This window comes from Salmo salar, chromosome 22 (assembly GCF_965601325.2).
Source record: "Salmo salar chromosome 22, fSalSal1, whole genome shotgun sequence".
Taxonomy (NCBI): Eukaryota; Metazoa; Chordata; class Actinopteri; order Salmoniformes; family Salmonidae; genus Salmo; species Salmo salar.
In genome coordinates, this window is record NC_138312.1 from 4,593,880 (window position 1) to 4,617,902 (window position 24,023).

The 24,023-nt window shown below is 42.5% G+C and overlaps 1 protein-coding gene across 1 annotated transcript in view; it reads left to right on the forward strand.

Annotated features, from left to right (window-relative positions):
- The first annotated feature begins 8,394 nt into the window (after window positions 1-8,394).
- fer1l4 (fer-1 like family member 4) overlaps window positions 8,395-24,023 on the forward strand; it is a 109,492-nt gene continuing 93,863 nt past the window's right edge. Inside the window, exons 1-3 of the mRNA XM_045705303.2 lie at window positions 8,395-8,598; window positions 11,460-11,515; window positions 17,519-17,607. Coding sequence (XP_045561259.1) covers window positions 8,520-8,598; window positions 11,460-11,515; window positions 17,519-17,607 — 224 coding nt within the window. The 5' untranslated portion in view covers window positions 8,395-8,519. The remainder of the gene's footprint in view (window positions 8,599-11,459; window positions 11,516-17,518; window positions 17,608-24,023) is intronic.

Sequence of the window (24,023 nt, forward strand, 5' to 3'; positions counted from 1 at the left end):
TAACATAATTGCAAAAGGGTTTCCTAATGATCAATTAGCCTTTTAAATGATATAATTGGATTAACTAACACAACATGCCATTGGAACACAGGAGTGATGGTTGCAGAGAAGCAGTGCCTTAGACCGCTGCGCCTCTTGGTAGCTATCTTATGTGCCTTTTACTGAGGACTGGCTTCCATCTGGCAACTCTACCATAAAGGCCTGATTGGTGGAATGCTGCCGAGATCGTTGTCCTTCTGAAAAGTGCTCCCATCTCCATAGAGGAATTCTAGAACTCTGTCAGAGTGACCATTGGGTTCTTGGTCACCTCCCTGGTCAAGGCCCTTTTCCCCCGATTGCTCAGTTTGGCCGGGCGGCCAGCTCTAGGAAGAATCTTGGTGGTTCCAGACTACTTCCATTTAAGAATGATGGAGGCCACTGTGTTCTTGGGGACCTTCAATGCTGCAGACGTTTTTTGGTATCCTTCCCCAGATCTGTGCCTCGACACAATCCTGTCTCGGAGCGTTATAGACAATTCCTTCGACCTTATGGCTTGGGTTTTGCTCTGACATGCACTGTCAACTGTGGGACCTCACAGAGACAGGTGTGTGCCTTTCCAAATCATGTCCAGTCAATTGAATTTGACTCAAATCAAGTTGTAGAAACATCTCAAGGATGATCAATGGAAACCAGATGCACCTGAGCTCAATTTTGAGTCTCATAGCAAAGGGTCTGAATACTAATGTAAATTGGATTATACCAAAGATGAATAAGAATTGCCTTAAGAGTAGTGCTGTAGAACTTCTCATCGATTGTTTACTACTCCCATTAAAAAACATATAGTTATCAGGAATTGCTATTGGTCCAGATGTTGTTAGATACTTTCACCCATTCTATTTTCTTACTTTATAGAGTCGTTCCACATTAATTAAATGAAAAAGGGGCTATGTTTGAGCGTGACCCTTTTGATTAGAACAAAACTTGCATGCATATTTACTAGGGGTGAAACGGTTCACAAAACTCATGGTTCGGTACGTTGACAAAATTAATGCCTGAGAAATATGTAATCTGTATTTAGATTTTCCATTTATTATAATAGTAAACATGGGTAGCTTGAATTCCCAGGAGCATATGGAAACAAAGGGACAATAAAAAACAGCAGTGCCTGCCTTTATAACGTGAAATAAAATAGTAATTTAAAACAGAACTTCAACATAGTCCAGCAGCTTATATCAAAATTAAGTCACATTGCAGTGCCTTAAACAAAATAGGACCACTTGAGACTGGTTACGGGAAAAAAATAAAAACATTTTTTATCAGATTTTCAAGTTTTTCTTTAAGAAGATTAGTTTATCCACGTTTAGGCCCCTTGCTTTTTTCAATTTTTACTAACGACATGCTACTGACTGAGTAAAGCCAGAGTGTCTATGTTTGTGGATGACTCAACACTATAAACGTCAGCTACTACAGCAACTGAAATGACTGCAACACTCAACAAAGAGCTGCAGTTAGTTTCAGAGTTGGTTGCAAGGAATAAATTGGCCCTAAATATTTCTAAAACTAAAAGCATTGTATTTGGAACAAAACACTCTCTAAACCCTAAATCTTGTAATAAATAATGTGGAAATTGAGCAAGTTGAGATGACTAAACTGCTTGGAGTAACACTAGATTATAAACTGTCATGGTCAAAACATATTGATGCCGTAGTAGCTAAGATGGGGAGAAGTCTGTATATAATAAAGCGATGCTCTACCTTCTTAACAACACTATCATCAAGGCAGGTCCTACAGGCCCTAGTTTTGTTGCACCTTGACTACTGTTCAGTTGTGTGGTGAGGTGCCACAAAAAAGGACCGAGGAAAATTGCAATTAGCTCAGAACAGGGCAGCACGGCTGGCCCTTAGATGTACACAGAGAGCTAACATTAATAATTTGCATGTCAATCTCTCCGGGCTGAAAGTGGAGGAGAGATTGACTTCATCACTACTTTTATTTATGAGAGGTATTTGACATGTTGAATGCACCGAGCTGTCTGTCTAAACTACTGGCACACAGCTCAGACACCCATGCATACTCCACAAGACAAGTCACAAGAGGTCTCTTCACAGTCCCCAAGTCCAGAACAGACTATGGGAGGCACACAGTACTACATGGAACCATGACTACATGGAACTCTATTCCACATCAAGTAACTGATGCCAGCAGTAAAATTAGATTTAAAAAACAGATAATAAAACACCTTATGGAACAGCGGGGACTGTGAAGCAACACAAACATTGGCACAGACAGACGCGATAACATATATACATATATAACTTATGTACATATACATGGATTTAGTACTGTAGATATGTGGTGGAGTAAGGGCTTGAGGGCTCACAGTGTGTTGTGAAATCTGTGAATGTATTGTAATGTTTTTAAAATTGTATAAACTGCCTTAATTTCGCTGGACCCCAGGAAGAGTGGCAGCTGCTTTGGCAGCTGATGGGGATCCATTACGAATAAAAATCTGCAATGAGCACAGATTGGCTTGCTGTGACAATGTCAGCCGCTGTGGAGAATACTTTTGCTAGGGACAGAGGTCCCAGGCACAGCCAGGTAGCGCCTTGCTAACATGGCAACATGAGGGTATATTAACTCTTTGGTCTTCCACCATGTAAGTGGATCAGCATCCAGGGGAATACAGTCCAGTTCCCTGTATGAGGACACCTCTATGACCTTGACGTTTGACTTGGTTCCCTGCTCCTGGGTCGTGAACAACTTCCCCCGAAAGCTCAGCCATGGCAGACTTATTTTCTGGAAGAGAACCCCTGTCGTCTGCCGTCTCTGGAGAGGGGTTGGCTCCTGTGGTATATGGCTTGACCCTGCAAAATTCTATTTGATGAAAATTACTTTCTTTAGTGGCTTTAAAAATATGATTTGTTGTTAGAAATATCTATCAGACACTATTATGACAATTACAATTGTTACTTTATAATGAATTGTTAAATCACTAATGAATAAAATAAATGTCACATTAACTAAATAAATACAACACCTGTTGTATATTGGTAACAATCTCTGCTGTGAGTTCATTGTAGACTCTCAGACGAGCAGCAGCATCCAGGTGCAGCAGGGTCTTGAACCGGGTCGTCCAAAGCGGTGCTCTTGTGTAAGAAGTATTGGACACCAGGGTCAGCATATCTAGGCTCCAGGTTAACTCTGATAGCAGTCTTGACATCCCTTACTGCGGGTTCATCTTCATCAGATGCCACCATTGATTTCAGGATCATTGTTTTCATAGGCAGGACCATGGAAACTGATGGAATGCTCTCAGTGCATATCAGTGTTGTGACTGTTTTGAGAGGTTTGCACACTTTGATATCTTCTGCTAATCTTATGTCATTTTCAGACAGTCAAAATATATATGACATTCTTCCTCACAGCTTGATCAGTCAGTGTAAAATACACTGCAACTTTCTGCTCAAGGTATCTCTTAACCATGTCATGGCTTGAATCTAGTAGGGACATCTTGGATTAGTTTGTGGTTTGGCAGCTCCGGCTTCTCCTATTTCATCTTGAAAACGTGTGCAGCAGTTGTGCTTTTATGAAAGAAGGATACCACCTTCCTGATCTTTTGCTATGAGGCGAGAGATTGGATTCACTGACATTGCTTTTTGAGATGCTATATTAATAACGTGAGCAAAGCATCCTATCTGTGGCCCCAGTCCAGCTGGTGCAACTGCATTTACAATATTTCTACAGTTGTCAGTGGTCACAGGAATCGTTACATTATCCCTCTCCAACTTCCACACTGCAAGTACGTCCCTTAGCTCTTCCCCCAAGTTTACACTGGTGTGACTACTCTCAAGGGGATGTGTTTGAAGGACAGGGCTGAAGGACAACTCGCTCTCAAGTTGATATTTTGTTTTTTTGTATAAGGCAGGTATTAATGTCTGGGCAAAATGTGTACGGGAAGGAATAGTGAAGCGCGGCTCGAACACTTTAAACATGTTTCTGAACCCCGCATTCTCTACCACAGAGAAGGGTCTCATATCTGCCGCTATGAATTTTGCTATCGCTGCGTTGATTTCTTTATCTCTACCGGAGTCAGCCGCATATTATTGCATGAAGGCTGTGGGAAGAAGCGGTTGCCCATTTGGTTGCCGTTTCATTTTTTCGCCTAGTCCCACCAATTGACACTTTGGGGTGATGTTGGCGCAAATGAGTAACTCGTATTGCCACTCGAATAGGGTATCGGCAATGAACAGAGCCTACATGTTGTAGAAGTTTTATCCACCACTCGTTGGCAATCCCCGTTTTAGTTTACAGGGAAACAGAAATGTTCCCAGATGGCTGTCACGTCCTGACCAGTAAAAGGGGTTATTTGTTATTGTAGTTTGGTCAGGGCGTGGCAGGGGGTGTTTGTTTTGTGTGGTTCGTTTTTTTCTTCTTTTTTTTCTACATTTTCTATTTCTATAGTGTTTATCTAGTTTTTCAATTTCTATGTTGGGTTTTGGTAGGACCTCCAATTAGAGGCAGCTGGTTGTTGTTGCCTCTAATTGGAGGCCATATTTAGTTGGGGTTTGTTTCACTTGTGTTTTGTGGGTGGTTGTTTCCTGTATAGTTTGTGCAACTTACGGGACTGTTTTCGTCGTTTGTTTTGTTTAAGTGTTTTTCCTTCAATAAAGAAGAAGATGATAAATATACCCGCTGCATTTTGGTCCACTCCTTACGACGCCCATGACAACGGCAGACCTGAATGATACTGGGGCGTCTTCTAGTTCTGATATGCCAATGCTTGCCATGTTGCTCCTTTGCATTTAGCTAACTGCTAATTCCTTCTTAAGCTAATTGCTGCTACGACGGTCTCAGCTCTGTTCTCGCTAGAGTGAAATAACTCATGAGCAGAGCTGCAGAGCTACGAGACGAAATAACTATTTTTTTTTTTTAAATACAACTTTATTACTAAGTGGATATTTTTCCCACGTTATTTTATACGCCATTGGTTAATGCAATATTTTTTTTACAATGAAATATATATTTTCCTAGCTATAATATATGATTATTGTACTGCACCGTGGACTCTGTACCGAATGGTTCAATACGAATACACGTACCGTTTCACCCCTAATATTTACCCATGATAGAAAATGTCAGAATATTAATATTTGACCTGAATGACAACCGTTCAGGAGATATAGGTCCTCAAAGTTGGACCATTTAGCCTATTCTTGGACCCTCCCCCACACTCTACCATGAGACATCAATATCTTAGTCATTGATTAAGACAAAATGTTGATTTTTAGGTCATTTTGAGGTTTTAAATAATATTCTCAATCTTCTATAGGAAACATACTTATATGATAGAATTGACATTCCCATTCAAGTTGACAGTGGGAGTACTGGTGTTGTGCCGAAAATCTCCCCCCTGCCAGAATTCCCCCCCCCCCCATATAAAAGTCTGGTTCTGCCCCTGAACAAGGCAGTTAACCCACTTTTCCTAGGCCATCACTGAAAATAAGAATTTGTTCCTAACTGACTTGCCTAGTTAAATAAAGGCAAAAAAAATGTAAGCTAAACTGACAACAGAGTAAAGAGCAGAAAGCAAGTCGCAGCAATGAAGAACGCGAAGCGGGGAGAATTCTGGCAAGGGGAGATTTTCAGCACAACACCGGCAGCCATCTTTGTGGTAGTAGTTGGAAGTTACAATGTCAATGCTTTTTCAATTTCAATGGTGTACCAGCTAGGATCTGAAAGGATAGGTCCAATCTGTGAATGATATTTGTCGGATTGAAATTACACCCACCCTGTATTCAAGAGTATGCTGTGTTACAACAAAGTAATGTGTAATGTGCTTTTGAAGCCAAAGAAGTGGATTTGACGTGCAAAGAAGTGCTTTCCGGAAAGTATTTAGACCCCTTCCCCTTTTCCACATTTTGTTACGTTACAACCTTATTCTAAAATGGATTCAATTCAATTAAATTGATTGGACATCATTTGGAAAGGCACACACCTGTCTATATAAGGTCCCAGAGTTGACAGTGCATGTCAGAGCAAAAACCAAGCCATGAGGTCGAAGGAATTGTCTGTAGAGCTCCGAGACAGGATTGTCTTTAGGCACAGAGCTGGGGAAGGGTACCAAAAAATGTCTGCAGTGTTGAAGGGTCCCAAGAACACAGTGGCCTTCATCATTCTTAAATGGAAGAAGTTTTTCTAAGAGCTGAGCCGCCGGGCCAAACTGAGCAATCAGGGGAGAAGGGCTTTGGTCAGGGAGGTGACCAAGAACTCGATGTTCACTCTTACAGAGCTCCAGAGTTCCTCTGTGGAGATGGGAAAACCTTCCAGAAGGACAGCCATCTCTGCAGCACTCCACCAATCAGGCCTTTATGGTAGAGTGGCTGGACGGAAGCCACTCCTTAGTAAAAGGCTCCTGACAGCCCGCTTGGAGTTTGCCAAAAGGCACATAAAGGACAAGATTCTATGGTCTGATGAAACCAAGATTGAACTCTTTGGCCTGAATGCTAAGCGTCACATCTGGAGGAAACCTGGCACCATCCCTACGGTGAAGCCTGATGGTGGCAGCATCATGCTTTGGGGATGTTTTTTAGTGGAAGGGACTGGGAGACTAGTCAGGATCGAGGGAAAGATGAACAGAGCAAAGTACAGAGAGATCCTTGATGAAAACCTACTCCAGAACCTCAGACTAGGGCAAAGGTTCACCTTCCAACAGAACAATGACCATAAGCACACAACCAAGACAACGCAGGAGTGGCTTCGGGACAAGTCTCTGAATGTCCTTGAGTGGTCCAGCCGGAGCCTGGACTTGAACCCTAACTAACATCTCTGGAGAGACCTGAAAATAGCTGTGCAGCGACGCTCCCCATACAACCTGACAGAGCTTGAGAGGATCTGCAGAGAAGAAAGGGAGAAACTCCCCAAATACAGGTGTGCCAAGCTTGTAGTGTCATACCCAAGAAGTCTCGAATGTAATCGCTGCCAAAGATGCTTCAACAAGGTGCTGAGTAAAAGGTCTGAATACTTATGTAAATGTAATATTTCAGTTTATTTTTAATACATTTGCAAAAATTTCGAAAAGCCTGTTTTTGCTTTGTCGTTATGGGGTATTGTGTGTAGTTTGAGGGGGGGAAAAACAATTTAATCAATTTTAGATTAAGACTGTAGACAGTGATGGCAGCGTATGTACCCATTAGATTAGAAAAAAGCACTTACAGACTTGTAATTCCACAGTAGCTCAATCACCCAAATCAGTGCTGCTATGAATATGCTAAACTTGTTGGGACCACATGTATACAGTACATACATATACAGTACATACAACGTTTTTTTTGTTTAATTTAAAGGGAATCAGGTTTGCTTCTACTGAACAAAAATATGAACACAACATGTAAAGTGTTGGTCCCATGTTTCATGAGCTAAAATAAGAGGCAAGACATTTTCCATATACACAAAAAGCTTATTTCTCTCATTTTGTCAATTTTTTTACATCCCCGTTAGTGAGCATTTGACCTTTACAAAAATAATCCATCCACCTTACAAGTGTGGCATATCAAGAAGCCAATTAAACAGCATAATCATTACACAGGTGCACTTGTTGCTTGGGACAATAAAAGGCCACTCAAGTGTGCAGTTGTTGTCACAAAACACAATGCTACAGATGTCTCAAGGTTTGATGGAGCGTGCAATTGGCATGCTGACTGCAGGAATGTCCACCAGAGCTATTGCCAGAGAATTACGGGATTGTCTGAGGAGGGGAAGGGGGGGTGCTCAGGTTTATTTCTGTCTGTAATAAAGCCCTTTTGTGGGGAAAACCTATTCTGATTGGCTGGGCCAGTAGGTGGACCTGGCTCCCAAGTGGGCGGGCCTACCCCTGCCCAGTCATGTGAAATTCATAGCTTTGGACCTAATGCATTTATTTAAAATTCCTTTAATGAACTGTAACTCAGTAAAATACTTGAAATTGTTGCATGTTGTGTTTATATTTTTGTTGAGTATATTTATGAACTCAAGCCTTGAGGCGAAGGAAGCTGTATCTTCAGTCATAACTTTAAAAAAAATGATTTTAAAGACACCCATGTGAATACACCAATCGTTCTAATATGAGCAACTTAATTTATTCTAAAAACATTCTTTGGAATCCAGTTGACATGGACAGACCCTCAAGGTTTACACAGGCAGGCAGCCCAATTCTGTATTTTTTTTTATTACTATTTGGTCTTTTGACTGATCAGATCAGCTCTTCTGTCAATAATTGAGCAAAAGATCAGAATTGTGCTGCCTGTGTAAACGTAGCCTATGTGTTCTGTCTGATTCTAACGAAACAGGCTGGGCAACTCCTACCTCACATTCCTCAAACATTAGGAACTTCCCCTTTAGAAAAAAAACACTGTTATAGGTCCTCATTGAATCAACACCTATGTGGATAGGAGATTTTGTCAGAGGTTCAGGTGACAGCATGTGAGCTACTGGTCTCCACACTGAAACAGATCAAAGCTGTACGATGATATCTATTGGATACAGTTACATACTTTAACAGAAACATGTCCATCACTGTCAACCTGAAGAGGATCATCAATTTACCTGGGACGTATGATCGAAAAGTGGAGTTATCCTTTAGAGGTACATAAGTGCAGTTATTTTGAGCTTTCAGGGATTCAGCTTTCATGAATATGTTTGATGTGATTGTCTGCCATGGATGCAACTTATCCTCTGAACATTTATTGTATTTGACTGACATGAAAGTAAATGTTTGCTTTACCTGGATAGGAAACCTGAGGTTTAACTAGATGAAAGAGGATAGTTTCATATTGGGTGGTGGTGTACATTTAGTAATCTTGTAGATCCACAAGTGTATTACAGTTGTTCTTGAATTCTGGTGACATTTGAAGCCATAAAGTGTTTGTTTATAATTACATTGTTAACAAACAATGGAGTGAATGCAACTTATCCACAAGCTTTTGGGTTCTGATAAAGTTAGACAGTTGAACTAAGTTATATTCTTTAAGATTCAATGGCTATATACAGTTTAATTCGGAAGTTTACATTACACTTAGGTTGGAGTCATTAAAACTTGTTTTTAAACAACTCCACAAATGTCTTGTTAACAAACTATAGTTTTGGCAAGTCGGTTAGGACATCTACTTTGTGCATGACACAAGTAATTGTTCGAACAATTGTTTACAGACAGATTATTTCACTTATAACTTACTGTATCACATTTCCAGTTGGTCAGACGTTTACATACACTAAGATGACTGTGCCTTTAAACAGTTTAGCTTCCGTCCCTCTCCTCGCCCCAACCTGGGCTCGAACCAGGGACCCTCTGCACACATCAACAACTGACACCCACGAAGCATCGTTACCCATTGCGCCACAAAAGCCGTGGCCCTTGCAGTGCAAGGGGAACAACTACTTAAGGTCACAGAGCGAGTGACTTCACCCGATTGAATCGCTATTAGCGCGCACCACCGCTAACTAACGAGCCATTTCACATCAGTTACACTTGGAAAACTCCAGAAAATGATGTCATGGCTTTAGACGCTTCTGATAGGCTAATTGACATAATTTGAGTCAATTGGAGTGCTAACTGTGGATGTATTTCAAGGCCAACCTTCAAACTCAGTGCCTCTTTGCTTGACGTCATGGAAAATCAAAAGAAATCAGCCAAGACATCAGAAAATAAATTGTAGACCTCCACAAGTCTGGTTCATCCTTGGGAGCAATTTCCAAATGCCTGAGGTACCAGGTTCATCTGTACAAACAATAGTACCCAAGTATAAACACCATGGGACCACACAGCCGTCATAACACTCAGGAAGGAGATGTGTTCTGTCTCCTAGAGATGAACGTACTTTGGTGCGAAAAGTGCAAATCAATCCAAGAACAACAGCAAAAGACCTTGTGAAGATGCTGGAGGAAACGGGTACAAAATGATCTATATCCACAGTAAAACACTCAGCAAGGAGCCACTGCTCCAAAACTGCCATAAAAACCTTGACTACGGTTTGCAACTGCACAAAGATTGTACTTTTTGGAGAAATGTCCTCTAGTCTAATGAAACAAAAATAGAACTGTTTGGCCATAATGACCATCATTGTGTTTGGAGGAAAAAGGGGGAGGCTTGCAAGCCGTAGAACACCATCCCAACCGTGAAGCACGGGGGTGGCAGCATCATGTTGTAGGGGTGCTTTGATGAAGGAGGGATGGGTGCACTTCACAAAATAGATGGCATCATGAGGGAGGAGAAGTATGTGGATATATTGAAGCAACATCTCAGGACATCAGTCAGGAAGTTAAAGCTTGGTCGCAAATGTGTCTTCCAAATGGACAATGACCCCAAGCTTACTTCCAAAGTTGTGGCAAAATGGCCCAAGGACAACAAAATCAAGGTATTGGAGTGGCCATCACAAAGCCCTGACCTCAATCATATAGAAAATTTGTGGACAGAACTGAAAAAGCGTGTGTGAGCAAGGAGGCCTACAAACCTGATTCAGTTACACCAGCTCTGTCAGGAGGAATGGGCCAAAATTCACCCAACTTATTGTGGGAAGCTTGTGGAAGGCTAACCAAAACGTTTGACCCAAGTTAAACAATTTAAAGGCAAAGCTACCAAATACTAATTGAGTGTATGTAAACCTTTGACTTCAACTGTATCATTCATTTAAAACTCAGAACATTTATGTAGCTATGGCAGATTGCCCCTTTAAATGACGATCAAACCTAAGGTCATTAACCACTTAAATAATTTAATAGAGTGATATGATTAAGAATTTTGCTCACAATGTAATTTCCCTTCATTTAAATTGAGTTACACCAATGACACTCAATTAAGACATCAAATGATCAATGCGATTAGCTAATAATCCTCTTTAATATAGACACCTCCCACGATAAATTTGCTGCTCAAGGTCCTTGTGTATCTTTGTTGTAAGTGATTTTCAAGGCGTTAACACCAACAACAAAATTTAGGGATGATTTATGTATTTTTTTTAATCAAAGTTATTTTTAATAGGATTTTGTTTTTATTGATCTGTACAATACTTACTTTCTTGCATTCAAAATGATATATATACTATAAATTCCCTAATGTCAGTACAACTGTACTGGATTACTACTGGGATGAGCCAAGTACTTTAAACAAATCATAAACATAATGTTTTGTAGTATAAAGGACTTGCATTATGTTGTATCAATGGTAAACAGTTCAATATAAACAAAAACATGTATTATGTGTAACTATTTGCTATTTTAAAGTGTGTTTCATGGTTGCAAAGGAGGGGGACGCAAATGCCACTGCAATTCAAGAACGACCCATTCAATTACTTACAAGAAAACAGTGTCTTATTAAAACTACGGTGGTTTATATACTCATTTTCGAGTTGTTGCCAGTGTAATTGTCCATTGTTTTCTGTCCTACAGTATATTCATACAATGTGTGTAATATGTCTGCAGTCTTCTCAGCATATTTATCCATTTTCTAGGTTTTACCCACAAAACCAAGATTCTTCAGTGTGAAAATGTTGCCATTTTCAATGAGGTAAGATCCTTCTTGAATTATATATTTGGCCCAGTGTCAGGGTTGTAGTCAATTTGAGTTGGAATCATTCAATTCAGGAAATTATTTTACGAACAATTTTTTCTCCTTTTCAGTTTATTGAAAAGAGATGCCCTTTTTCAATTATTGTAAAGGAATTTCAGTTTATTTCCTAAATGGACTGATTTAAATTCGAATTGACCCCAACCCCAAGTTTACAGTAGGTACCAGTCTCTTCACCTTATCCACTCCCTGTAATCCATGTCATGTACCAAAGAATCTGGCCTTTCTGCCATCGTTAAATATAAACATCGATTATCCAAATATTTGAACTCATCACTTTTTTTTCTCAACAGAACACGTTGGTATCTATTTGTTTGTCCAGACGAAACCAGTTTGTCAAAAGTTGCTTGCTCACGTCTTAATTCTCAAACGAAGTAAATACTGCAATTCCAACCACAAAACGTCTTAGTTTTAAACCTCAAAATACTGCTTAATCCATCAGCCAAGCAATTTATAAACTTGATCTCCAATATAAAAAACATATAGACATGATCTCACATTTATTCTAGACAAATATTTCGTTTTCAACAGCGGAGATTTGTATAAACCTTGCTGTCTGTCTCCGACATTTTCAACATTGTTTCAATATTCAAATTCAATCTCCAGCTGTCCCATAGTAATGAACGAGTCGGGACGAGACAGACAGGCAGGCAGCGATTCTCAGCCAGTCGAAATCATGAATCAACAGGCAAAATTTGTATGGATATATACAAAGAAATGTCAATTGAAAAAAGGTAAAATGAAACAAAGTGGAACTCAGTCTTTCCAGCATCAGTTTGAAGTGATTATGTTAGCTGTGTTGTAGGCTAGCTCCTCTGAACAACAGTGTCCTGACGAATGAGCAGATTTTCTACGGCAGGCGAAATTGCGCCTCATTAGCTCATTGCAATGGATGTATCCAAATAAATGTCACTAGCAAACAGTTTAAACAAATGCAAATGCATCTACTTTGCTGTTATTCTGGCTGCACTTTTTGACGTGACTTGTAGCTAGCTAGCAATCAAGGGATAAGAACGTTGGCAGCAAGTATGGCAATGGAACATTTAGAACGAACTACTGCGTCCATAGATACAGAACAAAAAGACTGAAATACTGGGTCGCGTCTCTGGCAACCAGCCGGCTTGGGTAGCAACCCTAGATTTGTGTTGGGACTATATATTGTGGACAGATGAAATAGTATGAATACATTTAAGAAAATATGTATCATTATTTGAATATATTGGTAACCAGTTGTATAAAAGTGATAATGCCCTCGGAGCCGGTGTTTGGAGGATATATTGGCAGGGTTTCCCGGCCCGAGACGAACACCCGTGCCAATATTTCCTACCAAACACCTGCTTTTCGGGCATTATCACTTAATTATATCATGGTATTGTTGAATACTCGTTTCTGATTGGCTTGAAGGGAATTCTAGAGCGTGCATTATTTCCCTATAACGCACAGTATATCAGCACGGTAGAATTCAATGGCTATAGTTCAATCTTACATGTTCTATGTTTAAGCTGCTTTTGAAAGCTAAAGTCGAATTGAAAACATTATTGGCATGGTTGAATTACATTTTCATAATAGCAAGCTAGGACTGATGGTTTGATTACCAAGGCAACTACTGTAGCTAGCTATCTAGTGAAACTGCTACCTACTTCAGTGGATGTTGAACACATTTTTACCTGCAAAATAAAAAAATGTTTGCAGCAAATGTGTTAAATTATAGCCATGGTATAATGGGGATAATCAACTCGGGGCTCTATGCATTCTCTGGAAAATAAGGCAACTTCTGTGGAAAGTTAGTTCCACTCCATTATAGTGTCGTGGAACACCTTCCACATCGTTCATTATTTTCCATAGAACACATAGCCAGCCCCTCGTTGATTATCCCTAACGCCTCATGTCCACCAGATGCATCAAACTCTTTGTCTTCAGGCGGAAGTCATTCATTGTCAATGGAGCAGTCCAATACGCTACATAGCACTTGGCGTGGTGCGTTCTGTGCCTGATTGTATTCAATATTTTCAACTCGTGCATTGTTTTACTCTGCGGTGGTACAAACAGAAATGCACACAGACTCCAACTAGCTAGCATTTAGCTAGTTGAAAAGCAAAGCACGTGCGTCGTACGGAAAATGTGGGTTAGACATCTGGCAGAACAAAACGCATATGCAGCTGGTGAACATCGGAGCATTTTACACGACGCAACTTGCACACAAATGTAGTTGCTTGCAACTGAGTTGCTTTTTGATTGCTATGTGAAACACCCCCCTGCAACTAATAAGCAACTTATCTGCAACTTGGTTGCATTCAGTTGAAACTTTTCAACTTTGTGCAACTAGTTCTTATAATTTCTTCTTCTGTGAGGTTTAACAGCGGTCGGCATCCAATATGTTGCATTACCACGCCCAACTGAACTATAGTATAGATCCATTACACTTTGTGATACAAAATGGAGGAACCAGGATTTTTTTTAAATAAATAGAAATAAACATATATTTGAGTTACTCATTAAAACCCACCACCTTATTCCACTACTTTAACCATATCTGATCCTACCCCAGGCCAACGGCCTGAGAGGACAGGACACTGCCACTCAACACACTGTAACTCTTCTTAATTAAAATCTTGTACCCCCAAGTACTTCTCTGCAGCTGCCACAACAACACCTAGTTTCTGTGATTTAAGTTCCATTTCTGCTGTACAGTTGATAACCATTGCTACAAACGCTAAGAAGACAACCTTACTGAAGCATATTTCACTAATTGGCATATCCCTCTGTTCGCACAGAACTACTATTCACAGGGATCCTCTCAGAATCCCTCACCCTTGACGCATCATCCTCTACTTTCATCACTGCTTCAGCATACCACACTTTTTGCACTACTCTGACTTTAGCCACCTCAACCTGCCTCTCTCACTCCAGAAACTTCCAATCCCCAGCAACATGTGCACCCCTTACAGTTGACACACACAAATGTATCCACCGAAACTACACAATCCTCTATCCCATGCCCTCCTGCACACTTCCCACATCTTAGAATCTCCCTCCTACACACTGCTGTGACATGACCATAAACGTTGCCCTTGAAACAGCGCAGTGGATTCGCTACAAAAGCTTTAACAGGATAACTGATATGTCCTAACGTGACCTCGTATGGTAAAGACTGACTCAAAACTCAAAAGGACTGACAGTGACTCCTCTCTTTCACCATGCTCCCACCGGGTCAAACGGTGGGCATCACGAACATCAGGAATTTTCAACTTGAATTGTTCCACCTCCACACTTAACACTACCACAGATAATCACTCCCCTCAATGGTGCAATGTACCTAAGCGCAAAGCAAGATACAGGTCTTTCCCTAAGTTACATCGCACAGAGCGCCTGCTCCCTCTGATCTGAAGACACACAAACAAACACCACATGTCCACTTTGGATTTGTGCAACTAATTGCAAGCAACAGCCAATCAAAACGAATGCTTTTGTCACATGATCCATTCGAAGGTTCGGAACTCCGGCCCAGTTGTCATGTCAACAACACAGCTGTCAGTGCTGCAGAACCATGATCAAGGTGGACAGAAGAGACATTACCCAAACGGAAGCTGTATAAATAAATACTAGCATCAGGGCTAGTGAAGGTTTATGTACATGGTTTGGAAGTCAGTAGCTTTCCATCCAATTGGCGACGGATTTTCATGAGAATATTCTAGAATCCGCATAAAGAAAATATGAGCACTTTCCACCAAATGGACTTGTTGCAGATAAAATCAGTGCGTGAAGTTCGATGTGCTTCCATTGTATTTTCAAGTCTACTGATAGTTTTGTCACAAAAACAGCTGCATTAAATAGTAAATGTGCTTACTCTTGTCTTGGCACCTGCGCTCTAGACAGTAGCTCGCAGATACAGTGCGGGTAGGCTGTGCGGGTTGTCTAGTCTACATGGTGATATTACATATCTGACTGTTAATCTAACTGCACTGTCCAATTTACAGTAGCTCTTACAGTAAAAGAATACCATACTATTGTTTGAGGAGAGTGTGCAATTATAAACTTGAACATGTATTAATAAACCAATTAGGCCAATTTGGGCCGTCTTTATACAACCTTTTCAACATATATGCAATCGTTCATTGGATCGGTCTAAAACTTTGCACATAGCCATGTAGTGGCCAAAATCTAAATTGCGCCTGGGCTGGAATAATACATTATGGCCTTTCTCTTACGTTTCAAAGATGATGGTACAAAAAAAATATATGCATGTTTATTTCTTTGTATTATCTTTTACCAGATCTAATGTGTTATTATCCTACATTAATTTCACATTTCCACAAACTTCAAAGTGTTTCCTTTCAAAATGTATCAAGAATATGCATACTTGTTACATTTATCTCTTATTCTTATCTGTATTTTTTGAAACTGCACTATCGTTTAGTGGCTCGTAAGTAAGCATTTCACTGTTGTATTCGGCGCATGTGACTAATACAATTTTATTTGATTTTAAGAATATGCATATCCTTGCTTCAGGTCCTGAGCCACAGGCTGTTAGATTTGGGTATGTAATTTTAAGAAGGGTCCGATCCTAAAGAGGTTTTAAGCATTGGTCATCATGACACCAGAATAAAATTATCGGAAAGCAGCATCAAGCTGTATTTACAATGGTGTTTGTTCTTCACTGGTTGCCCATTTCTTGTGGGAACAGGTCACTAATCTTGCTGCTGTGATGGCACACTGGTATTTCACCCAGTAGATATGGGAGTTTATCAAAATTGGGTTTGTTTTTTAATTCTTTGTGGCTCTGTGTAATATGAGGGAAATATGTTTCTCTGATATGGTCATACATTTGGCAGGAGGATAGGAAGTGCAGCTCAGTTTCCACCACATTTTGTGGGCAGTGTGTGCACATGGCCTGTCTTCTCTTGAGAGCCAGGTCTGCCTACGGTGGCCTTTCTCAATAGCAAGGCTATGCTCACTGAGTCTGTACATAGTCAAAGTTTTGGTCAGTCACAGTGGTCAGGTATTCTCTCTGTTTAGGGACAAATAGCATTCTAGTTTACTCCGTTTTTTTGTTAATTCTTTCCAATGTGTCAAGTAATTATCTTTTTGTTTTCTCATGATTTGGTTGGGTCTAATTGTGTTGCTGTCCTGGAGATCTGTGGGATGTGTTTGTGTTTGTGAACAGAGCCCCAGGAACAGCTTGCTCTCTCTCTTCTTACTTCTTCAAGTTCTTTGTATGATCTTTTATTAGCAATGCTTTTTCTACTTGTAGGTTGGATGGAGCTCAAGGCTCTATTCTTCTCTCTGTGAGTCATCAAGTTGTCATTTACCTTACTGGTAATGGGTGGACATTCTCCACACATAGCAAACACGGGTGCTAAGCTCACAGTGGCACTGGGTGACACATGCATGCACACACAAATACAGACAGACAGAGAGAGAGACTGGGGTTAACCTTTCACAAACACAAATTGAAGGTGGTACTGAATCAACATGAGGAGTCTCCATGTCCCTCGTAAAGAAACTTATTCAGTTTCTTGTTTGCATTCGCAGTTGTTGAGGGTTAGTTAGTGACAGTTATCGACTGCTAATTATCTTTTTGCTAATTACAGGTATGTTTGATTGATGTTATTATACAATTTGAACAAACACATCCATGATCCCATTTTATGGTGTTACTGTTTTCCTGAACAGTTTTTTTACAAATATATCTACAGTGGAAAAACAATGAACTAATGCCTGAAAAGTTTTGCAGAAATTCCAATCATGTTGGTCCCTCTTTAGCAAAACTTTAAATACAGATGTCATCAGTGACTTTTAAGTGTTTTGTTTACAAGATACAAAGTTCACTTCTGTCCTGGGATCCTGGAAATGGCAAGCAAATGTGTGATTGATGAGAGAATATTGCCCCCTCACAAATTACTAACAGCTATTCTATACTCTTGAATGTCTCCATTTCTGCAGCACTTCAGGTGGCCACACTATGGGAAGGTCATCAAGCACGAGGTACTCTCTGTCAGTGTGTACAACTGCAGCAAGGTTTTCAGCAACAGGTCAGTCTACAGATCATATGACGTAACTGTGAAATGCAAGGCCACACATATCAATCAATAGTGGTTCTCTTTCAAATAATTGTTCGATATCTCACGATATCTCTCGTTGGGGTATCAGCACTTCTGTCGAAGACAGACAGGCTGCGCTGCGACCGGGACCCTCCCCCTTTATAAGTCGTTGCGTGTGAAACAAAGAGGCTCTCGAAACTAGGCTAGCTAACACTGCAAAGCTAAGATAACTAGACTTCCTAAAACTGCAAAGCGAGCTAACCAAGCTAGCTAACTCATCAAGGCAAACTAGCTACCGCTTCTAGCGAGTCCTACCCACCAATGGTGGAATTGCTATCCAGCTCCCTTGTTTAGCACACCTAGCATTCAGTCATTTTGTGCTAACTGCCCTGTCCAACCTCACGGTGCTACAGTCAAAGGGACATGCAAGACCGGAGAAAGACGCAACCCACGCGGCTTTCTTCGGCTAGCTTTGTGCTAGCTCAAGCTAGGCTACTAGCCCACGAGGCAAATGCCCGCTAGCTAACTACTAGTTTAACTAACAGCTTAGCTAAAACTAAAGCCTCACAGCTAACGTTGTGCTTAATAGACTGACCCACCTCATGGTGATAAGGTCAGAGAAACTCCAAAAGTGAAGGAAGACGCCATCCACATTGCTATCCCGTGGCTTAAGCTAGGCTACTAACCCACACAGCTAACGTCAGCTAGCTAACTGCCATCTAGCAACTGCTAGCTTAGCGCTCGTATTTATTTCAACTAGCAATCAGTTGCTTTGTGCTTACTAATGAAACCAGTCCCATCACACGGTGATCCGGTCTGACGAGATTACAAAAAACAGGCCAGCTAACGCACCAAGACGAGCTGTGCCACTGCTAGCTTAAGCTAGGCTAAATGCGCACTCGGTTTACCTCTGCTAGCACACTGCTAACTTAGCTCTCTTGTATGGGCTAAAGCCCACATTTACATTTACGTCATTTAGCAGACACTCTTATCCAGAACGACTTACACATTTTTTTTTGGGGGGGGGGTTATAAGGATTACTTTATCCTATCCCAGGTATTCCTTAAAGAGGTGGGGTTTCAGGTGTCTCCGGAAGGTGGTGATTGACTCCGCTGTCCTGGCGTCATGAGGGAGCTTGTTCCACCATTGGGGTGCCAGAGCAGCGAACAGTTTTGACTGGGCTGAGCGGGAACTGTGCTTCCGCAGATGTAGGGAGGCGAGCAGGCCAGAGGTGGATGAACGCAGTGCCCTTCTTTGGGTGTAGGGACTGATCAGAGCCTGAAGGTACAGAGGTGCCGTTCCCCTCACAGCTCCATAGGCAAGCACCATGGTCTTGTAGCAGATGCGAGCTTCAACTGTAAGCCAGTGGAGTGTGCGGAGGAGCGGGCTGACGTGAGAGAACTTGGGAAGGTTGAACACCAGACGGGCTGCGGCGTTCTGGATGAGTTGTAGGGGTATAATGGCACAGGCAGGGAGCACCGCCAGCAGCGAGTTGCAGTAATCCAGACGGGAGATGACAAGTGCCTGGATTAGGACCTGCGCCACTTCCTGTGTAAGGCAGGGTCGTACTCTGCGAATGTTGTAGAGCATGAACCTACAGGATCGGGTCACCGCCTTGATGTTAGCGGAGAACGACAGGGTGTTGTCCAGGGTCACGCCAAGGCTCTTAGCTCTCTGGGAGGAGGACACAATGGAGTTGTCAACTGTGATGGCGAGATCATGGAACGGGCAGTCCTTCCACGGGAGGAAGAGCAGCTCCGTCTTGTCGAGGTTCAGCTTGAGGTGGTGATCCGTCATCCACACTGATATGTCTGCCAGACATGCAGAGATGCGATTCGCCACATGGTTATCAGAAGGAGAAGATTAATTGTGTGTCATCTGCGTAGCAATGACAGGAGAGACCATGTGAGGATATGACAGAGCCAAGTGACTTGGTGTATAGCGAGAATAGGAGAGGGCCTAGAACTGAGCCCTGGGGGACACCAGTGCTGAGAGCATGTGGTGCGGAGACGGATTCTCGCCATGCCACCTGGTAGGAGCGACCTGTCAGGTAGGACGCAATCCAAGAGTGAGCCGCGCCGAAGATGCCAAACTCGGAGAGGGTGGAGAGGAGGATCTGATGGTTCACAGTATCAAAGGCAGCAGATAGGTCTAGAAGGATGAGGGCAGAGGAGAGAGAGTTAGCTTTAGCAGTGCGGAGAGCCTCCGTGACACAGAGAAGAGCACTCTCAGTTGAATGACCAGTCTTGAAACCTGACTGATTTGGATCAAGAAGGTCATTCTGAGAGAGATAGCAAGAGAGCTGGCCAAGGATGGCACGCTCAAGAGTTTTGGAGAGAAAAGAAAGAAGGGATACTGGTCTGTAGTTGTTGACATCGGAGGGATCGAGTGTAGGTTTTTTGAGAAGGGGTGCAACTCTCGCTCTCTTGAAGACGGAAGGGACGTAGCCAGCGGTCAAGGATGAGTTGATGAGCGAGGTGAGGTAGGGGAGAAGGTCTCCGGAAATGGTCTGGAGAAGAGAGGAGGGGATAGGGTCAAGCGGCCAGGTTGTTGGGCGGCCGGCCATCACAAGTCGCAAGATTTCATCTGGAGAGAGAGGGGAGAAAGAGGTCAAAGCATAGGGTAGGGCAATGTGAGCAGGACCATCAGTGTCGTTTGACTTAACAAACGAGGATCGGATGTCGTCAACCTTCTTTTCAAAATGGTTGACGAAGTCATCTGCAGAGAGGGAGGAGGGGGGGGGCGGGGGAGGAGGATTCAGGAGGGAGGAAAAGGTGGCAAAGAGCTTCCTAGGGTTAGAGGCAGATGCTTGGAATTTAGAGTGGTAGAAAGTGGCTTTAGCAGCAGAAACAGAGGAAGAAAATGTAGAGAGGAGGGAGTGAAGATGCCAGGTCCGCAGGGAGGCTAGTTTTCCTCCATTTCCGCTCGGCTGCCCGGAGCCCTGTTCTGTGAGCTCGCAATGAGTCGTCAAGCCACGGAGCAGGAGGGGAGGACCGAGCCGGCCGGGAGGATAGGGGACATAGAGAGTCAAAGGATGCAGAAGGGGAGGAGAGGAGGGTTGAGGAAGCAGAATCAGGGGATTGGTTGGAGAAGGATTGAGCAGAGGGAAGAGATGATAGGATGGAAGAGGAGAGAGTAGCAGGAGAGAGAGAGCGAAGGTTGCGACGGCGCAATACCATCTGAGTAGGGGCAGAGTGAGTAGTGTTGGAGGAGAGCGAGAGGGAAAAGGATACAAGGTAGTGGTTGGAGACTTGGAGGGGAGTTGCAGTGAGATTAGTAGAAGAACAGCATCTAGTAAAGATGAGGTCAAGCGTATTGCCTGCCTTGTGAGTAGGGGGGGGGACGGTGAGAGGGTGAGGTCAAAAGAGGAGAGGAGTGGAAAGAAGGAGGCAGAGAGAAATGAGTCAAAGGTAGACGTAGGGAGGTTAAAGTCACCCAGAACTGTGAGGGGTGAGCCATCCTCAGGAAAGGAACTTGTCAAGCTCATTGATGAACTCTCCAAGGGAACCTGGAGGGCGATAAATGATAAGGATGTTAAGCTTGAATGGGCTAGTGACTGTGACAGCATGGAATTCAAAGGAGGAGATAAACAGATGGGTCAGGGGAGAAAGAGAGAATGTCCACTTGGGAGAGATGAGGATTCCAGTGCCACCACCCCGCTGACCAGATGCTCTCGGGGTATGCGAGAACACGTGGTCAGACGAGGAGAGAGCAGTAGGAGTAGCAGTGTTTTCTGTGGTAATCCATGTTTCCGTCAGCGCCAAGAAGTCGAGGGAATGGAGGGTAGCATAGGCTGAGATGAACTCTGCCTTGTTGGCCGCAGACCGGCAGTTCCAGAGGCTGCCGGAGACCTGGAACTCCACGTGGGTCGTGCGCGCTGGGACCACCACGTTAGAGTGGCAGCGGCCACGCGGTGTGAAGCGTTTGTGTGGCCTGTGCAGAGAGGAGAGAACAGGGATAGACAGACACATAGTTGACAGTCTACAGGAGAGGCTACGCTAATGCAAAGGAGATTGGAATGAAAATTAACTAAACAACTGGGGAAGCGAGAGAGCAGGGCCTCCCTCACTAACCATTCACTGGTTAGTCTACACACAGCTAATGTCAGCTAGCTTACAAAGCTACCAAACTTTCTCCCTGCGATATGGCTACCCTCACCCCATTCACAAGTCGACTCTAACAAGGCTAAGGACCCCGCACCTCGTCCGTGCGCATGCAGGTCTTTGATTTCAGACAAGGATTCATATCCCCTTTGTATTTCATGTCTGGGGGTTGAGCAGGGCCAAGTCTTGTTCAGTAACCCTGAATCTTGCTCGCATTGTAGTGTGCTGCTAGAGGAAAAAGTCTACAACTTTTTTTTACCAACAGAGTCCCTGTCAAGGGCTGCTCTAGTTCGGATATGTATTGAATAAAAGAGCTCAGACTGCTGACAGCTAGCTAAATACTGCTAGCTCAGCTAAATTAAACGCTGTGTGTTACCACGCTCAAGCCCATGGGTAAGGGCATGTTAAAATAGCCCCAGTTTAACACTAGCTGGGCTAACATCACAGTTGTCACCAAGCACTGTTCCTACTCCAAGGGCACAGGGCCAAGTTAAATCTAGACGTTCCGCTAGCGGAACACCTGCTCCAATATCCAATGATAGGCGTGGCGCGAATTACAAATTCCTCAAAAATCCCAAAACTTCAATTTTTCAAACATACGACTATTTTACACCATTTTAAAGACAAGACTCTCCTTTATCTAACCACACTGTCCGATTTCAAAAAGGCTTTACAGCGAAAGCAAAACATTACATTATGTCAGCAGAGTACCCAGCCAGAAATAATCAGACACCCATTTTTCAAGCTAGCATATAATGTCACTAAAAACAAAACCACAGCTAAATGCAGCACTAACCTTTGATGATCTTCATCAGATGACACGCCTAGGACATTATGTTATACAATACATGCATGTTTTGTTCAATCAAGTTCATATTTAAATCAAAAACCAGCTTTTTACATTAGCATGTGACATTCAGAACTAGCATTCCCACCAAACACTTCCGGTGAATTTACTAAATTAATCACGATAAACGTTCACAAAAAACATAACAATTATTTTAAGAATTATAGATACAGAACTCCTCTATGCACTCGCTATGTCCGATTTTAAAATAGCTTTTCGGTGAAAGCACATTTTGCAATATTCTGAGTAGATAGCCCGGCATCACAGGGCTAGCTATTTAGACACCCACCAAGTTTAGCCCTGACCAAAGTCAGATTTACTATAAGAAAAATGTTATTACCTTTGCTGTTCTTTGTCAGAATGCACTCCCAGGACTTCTACTTCAATAACAAATGTTGGTTTGGGTCAAAATAATCCATAGTTATATCCAAATAGCGGCGTTTTGTTCGTGCGTTCAAGACACTATCCGAAGGGTGACGAAGGGTTACGCACCCGACGCGTTTCGTGACAAAAAAATTCTAAATATTCCATTACCGTACTTCGAAGCATGTCAACCGCTGTTTAAAATCAATTTTTATGCTTTTTCTCGTAAAAAAGCGATAATATTCCGACCGGGAGTCGTTGTTTTCGTTCAAAGACGAAAGAATAAAAACATGGTGTCGCCTCTTGCACGCGCCTCCAGTCTCTGTTCTCTGATCAGCCACCATCCAAATGCGCTAATGTTTTTCAGCCAGGGCCTGCAAAGACATCATTCAGCTTTTTGCCGCCTTCTGAGAGCCTATGGGAACCGTAGGAAGTGTCACGTTACAGCAGAGATACTCAGTTTTAAATAAAGAGAGTGTAGAAGGCGAAGAAATGGTCAGAGACGGCACTTCCTGTAAGGAATCTTCTCAGGTTTTGGCCTGCCAAATGAGTTCTGTTATACTCACAGACACCATTCAAACAGTTTTAGAAACTTTGGAGTGTTTTCTATCCAAAGCTAATAATTATATGCATATTCTAGTTTCTGGGCAGGAGTAATAATCAGATTAAATCGGGTACGTTTTTTATCCGGCCGTGAAAATACTGCCCCCTATCCATAACAGGTTAAGGGTGAATCTCTAGAATGCCACCAGAGTGTCGGAGCACACCATCTCTGTCATCAGGCTTGTGGACAGCTCACTGCCAAAAGGGAGAATTGATGCGCATGTGCAGTTCATCCCTATGCGCTATCCACGATTGCGAGGGGATGCAGGGTTCAGTTCACCATTAAACCACTCATTTTCTACTGGATAAATCTTCCATCCTCATCCAGATCAGCTAGCCCTCTGGGCCTGGCCCGTGAATGGATTAATCTAAATGCGACAGGCCTGCCACATAAGGTTGTTGCGGGTGCCATGGCCCCTTCCACATGTTCACTGTATGACAATAAGTGCTGTGTATCCGAAGTGATATGCTTTTTACAAAACAATACAGGA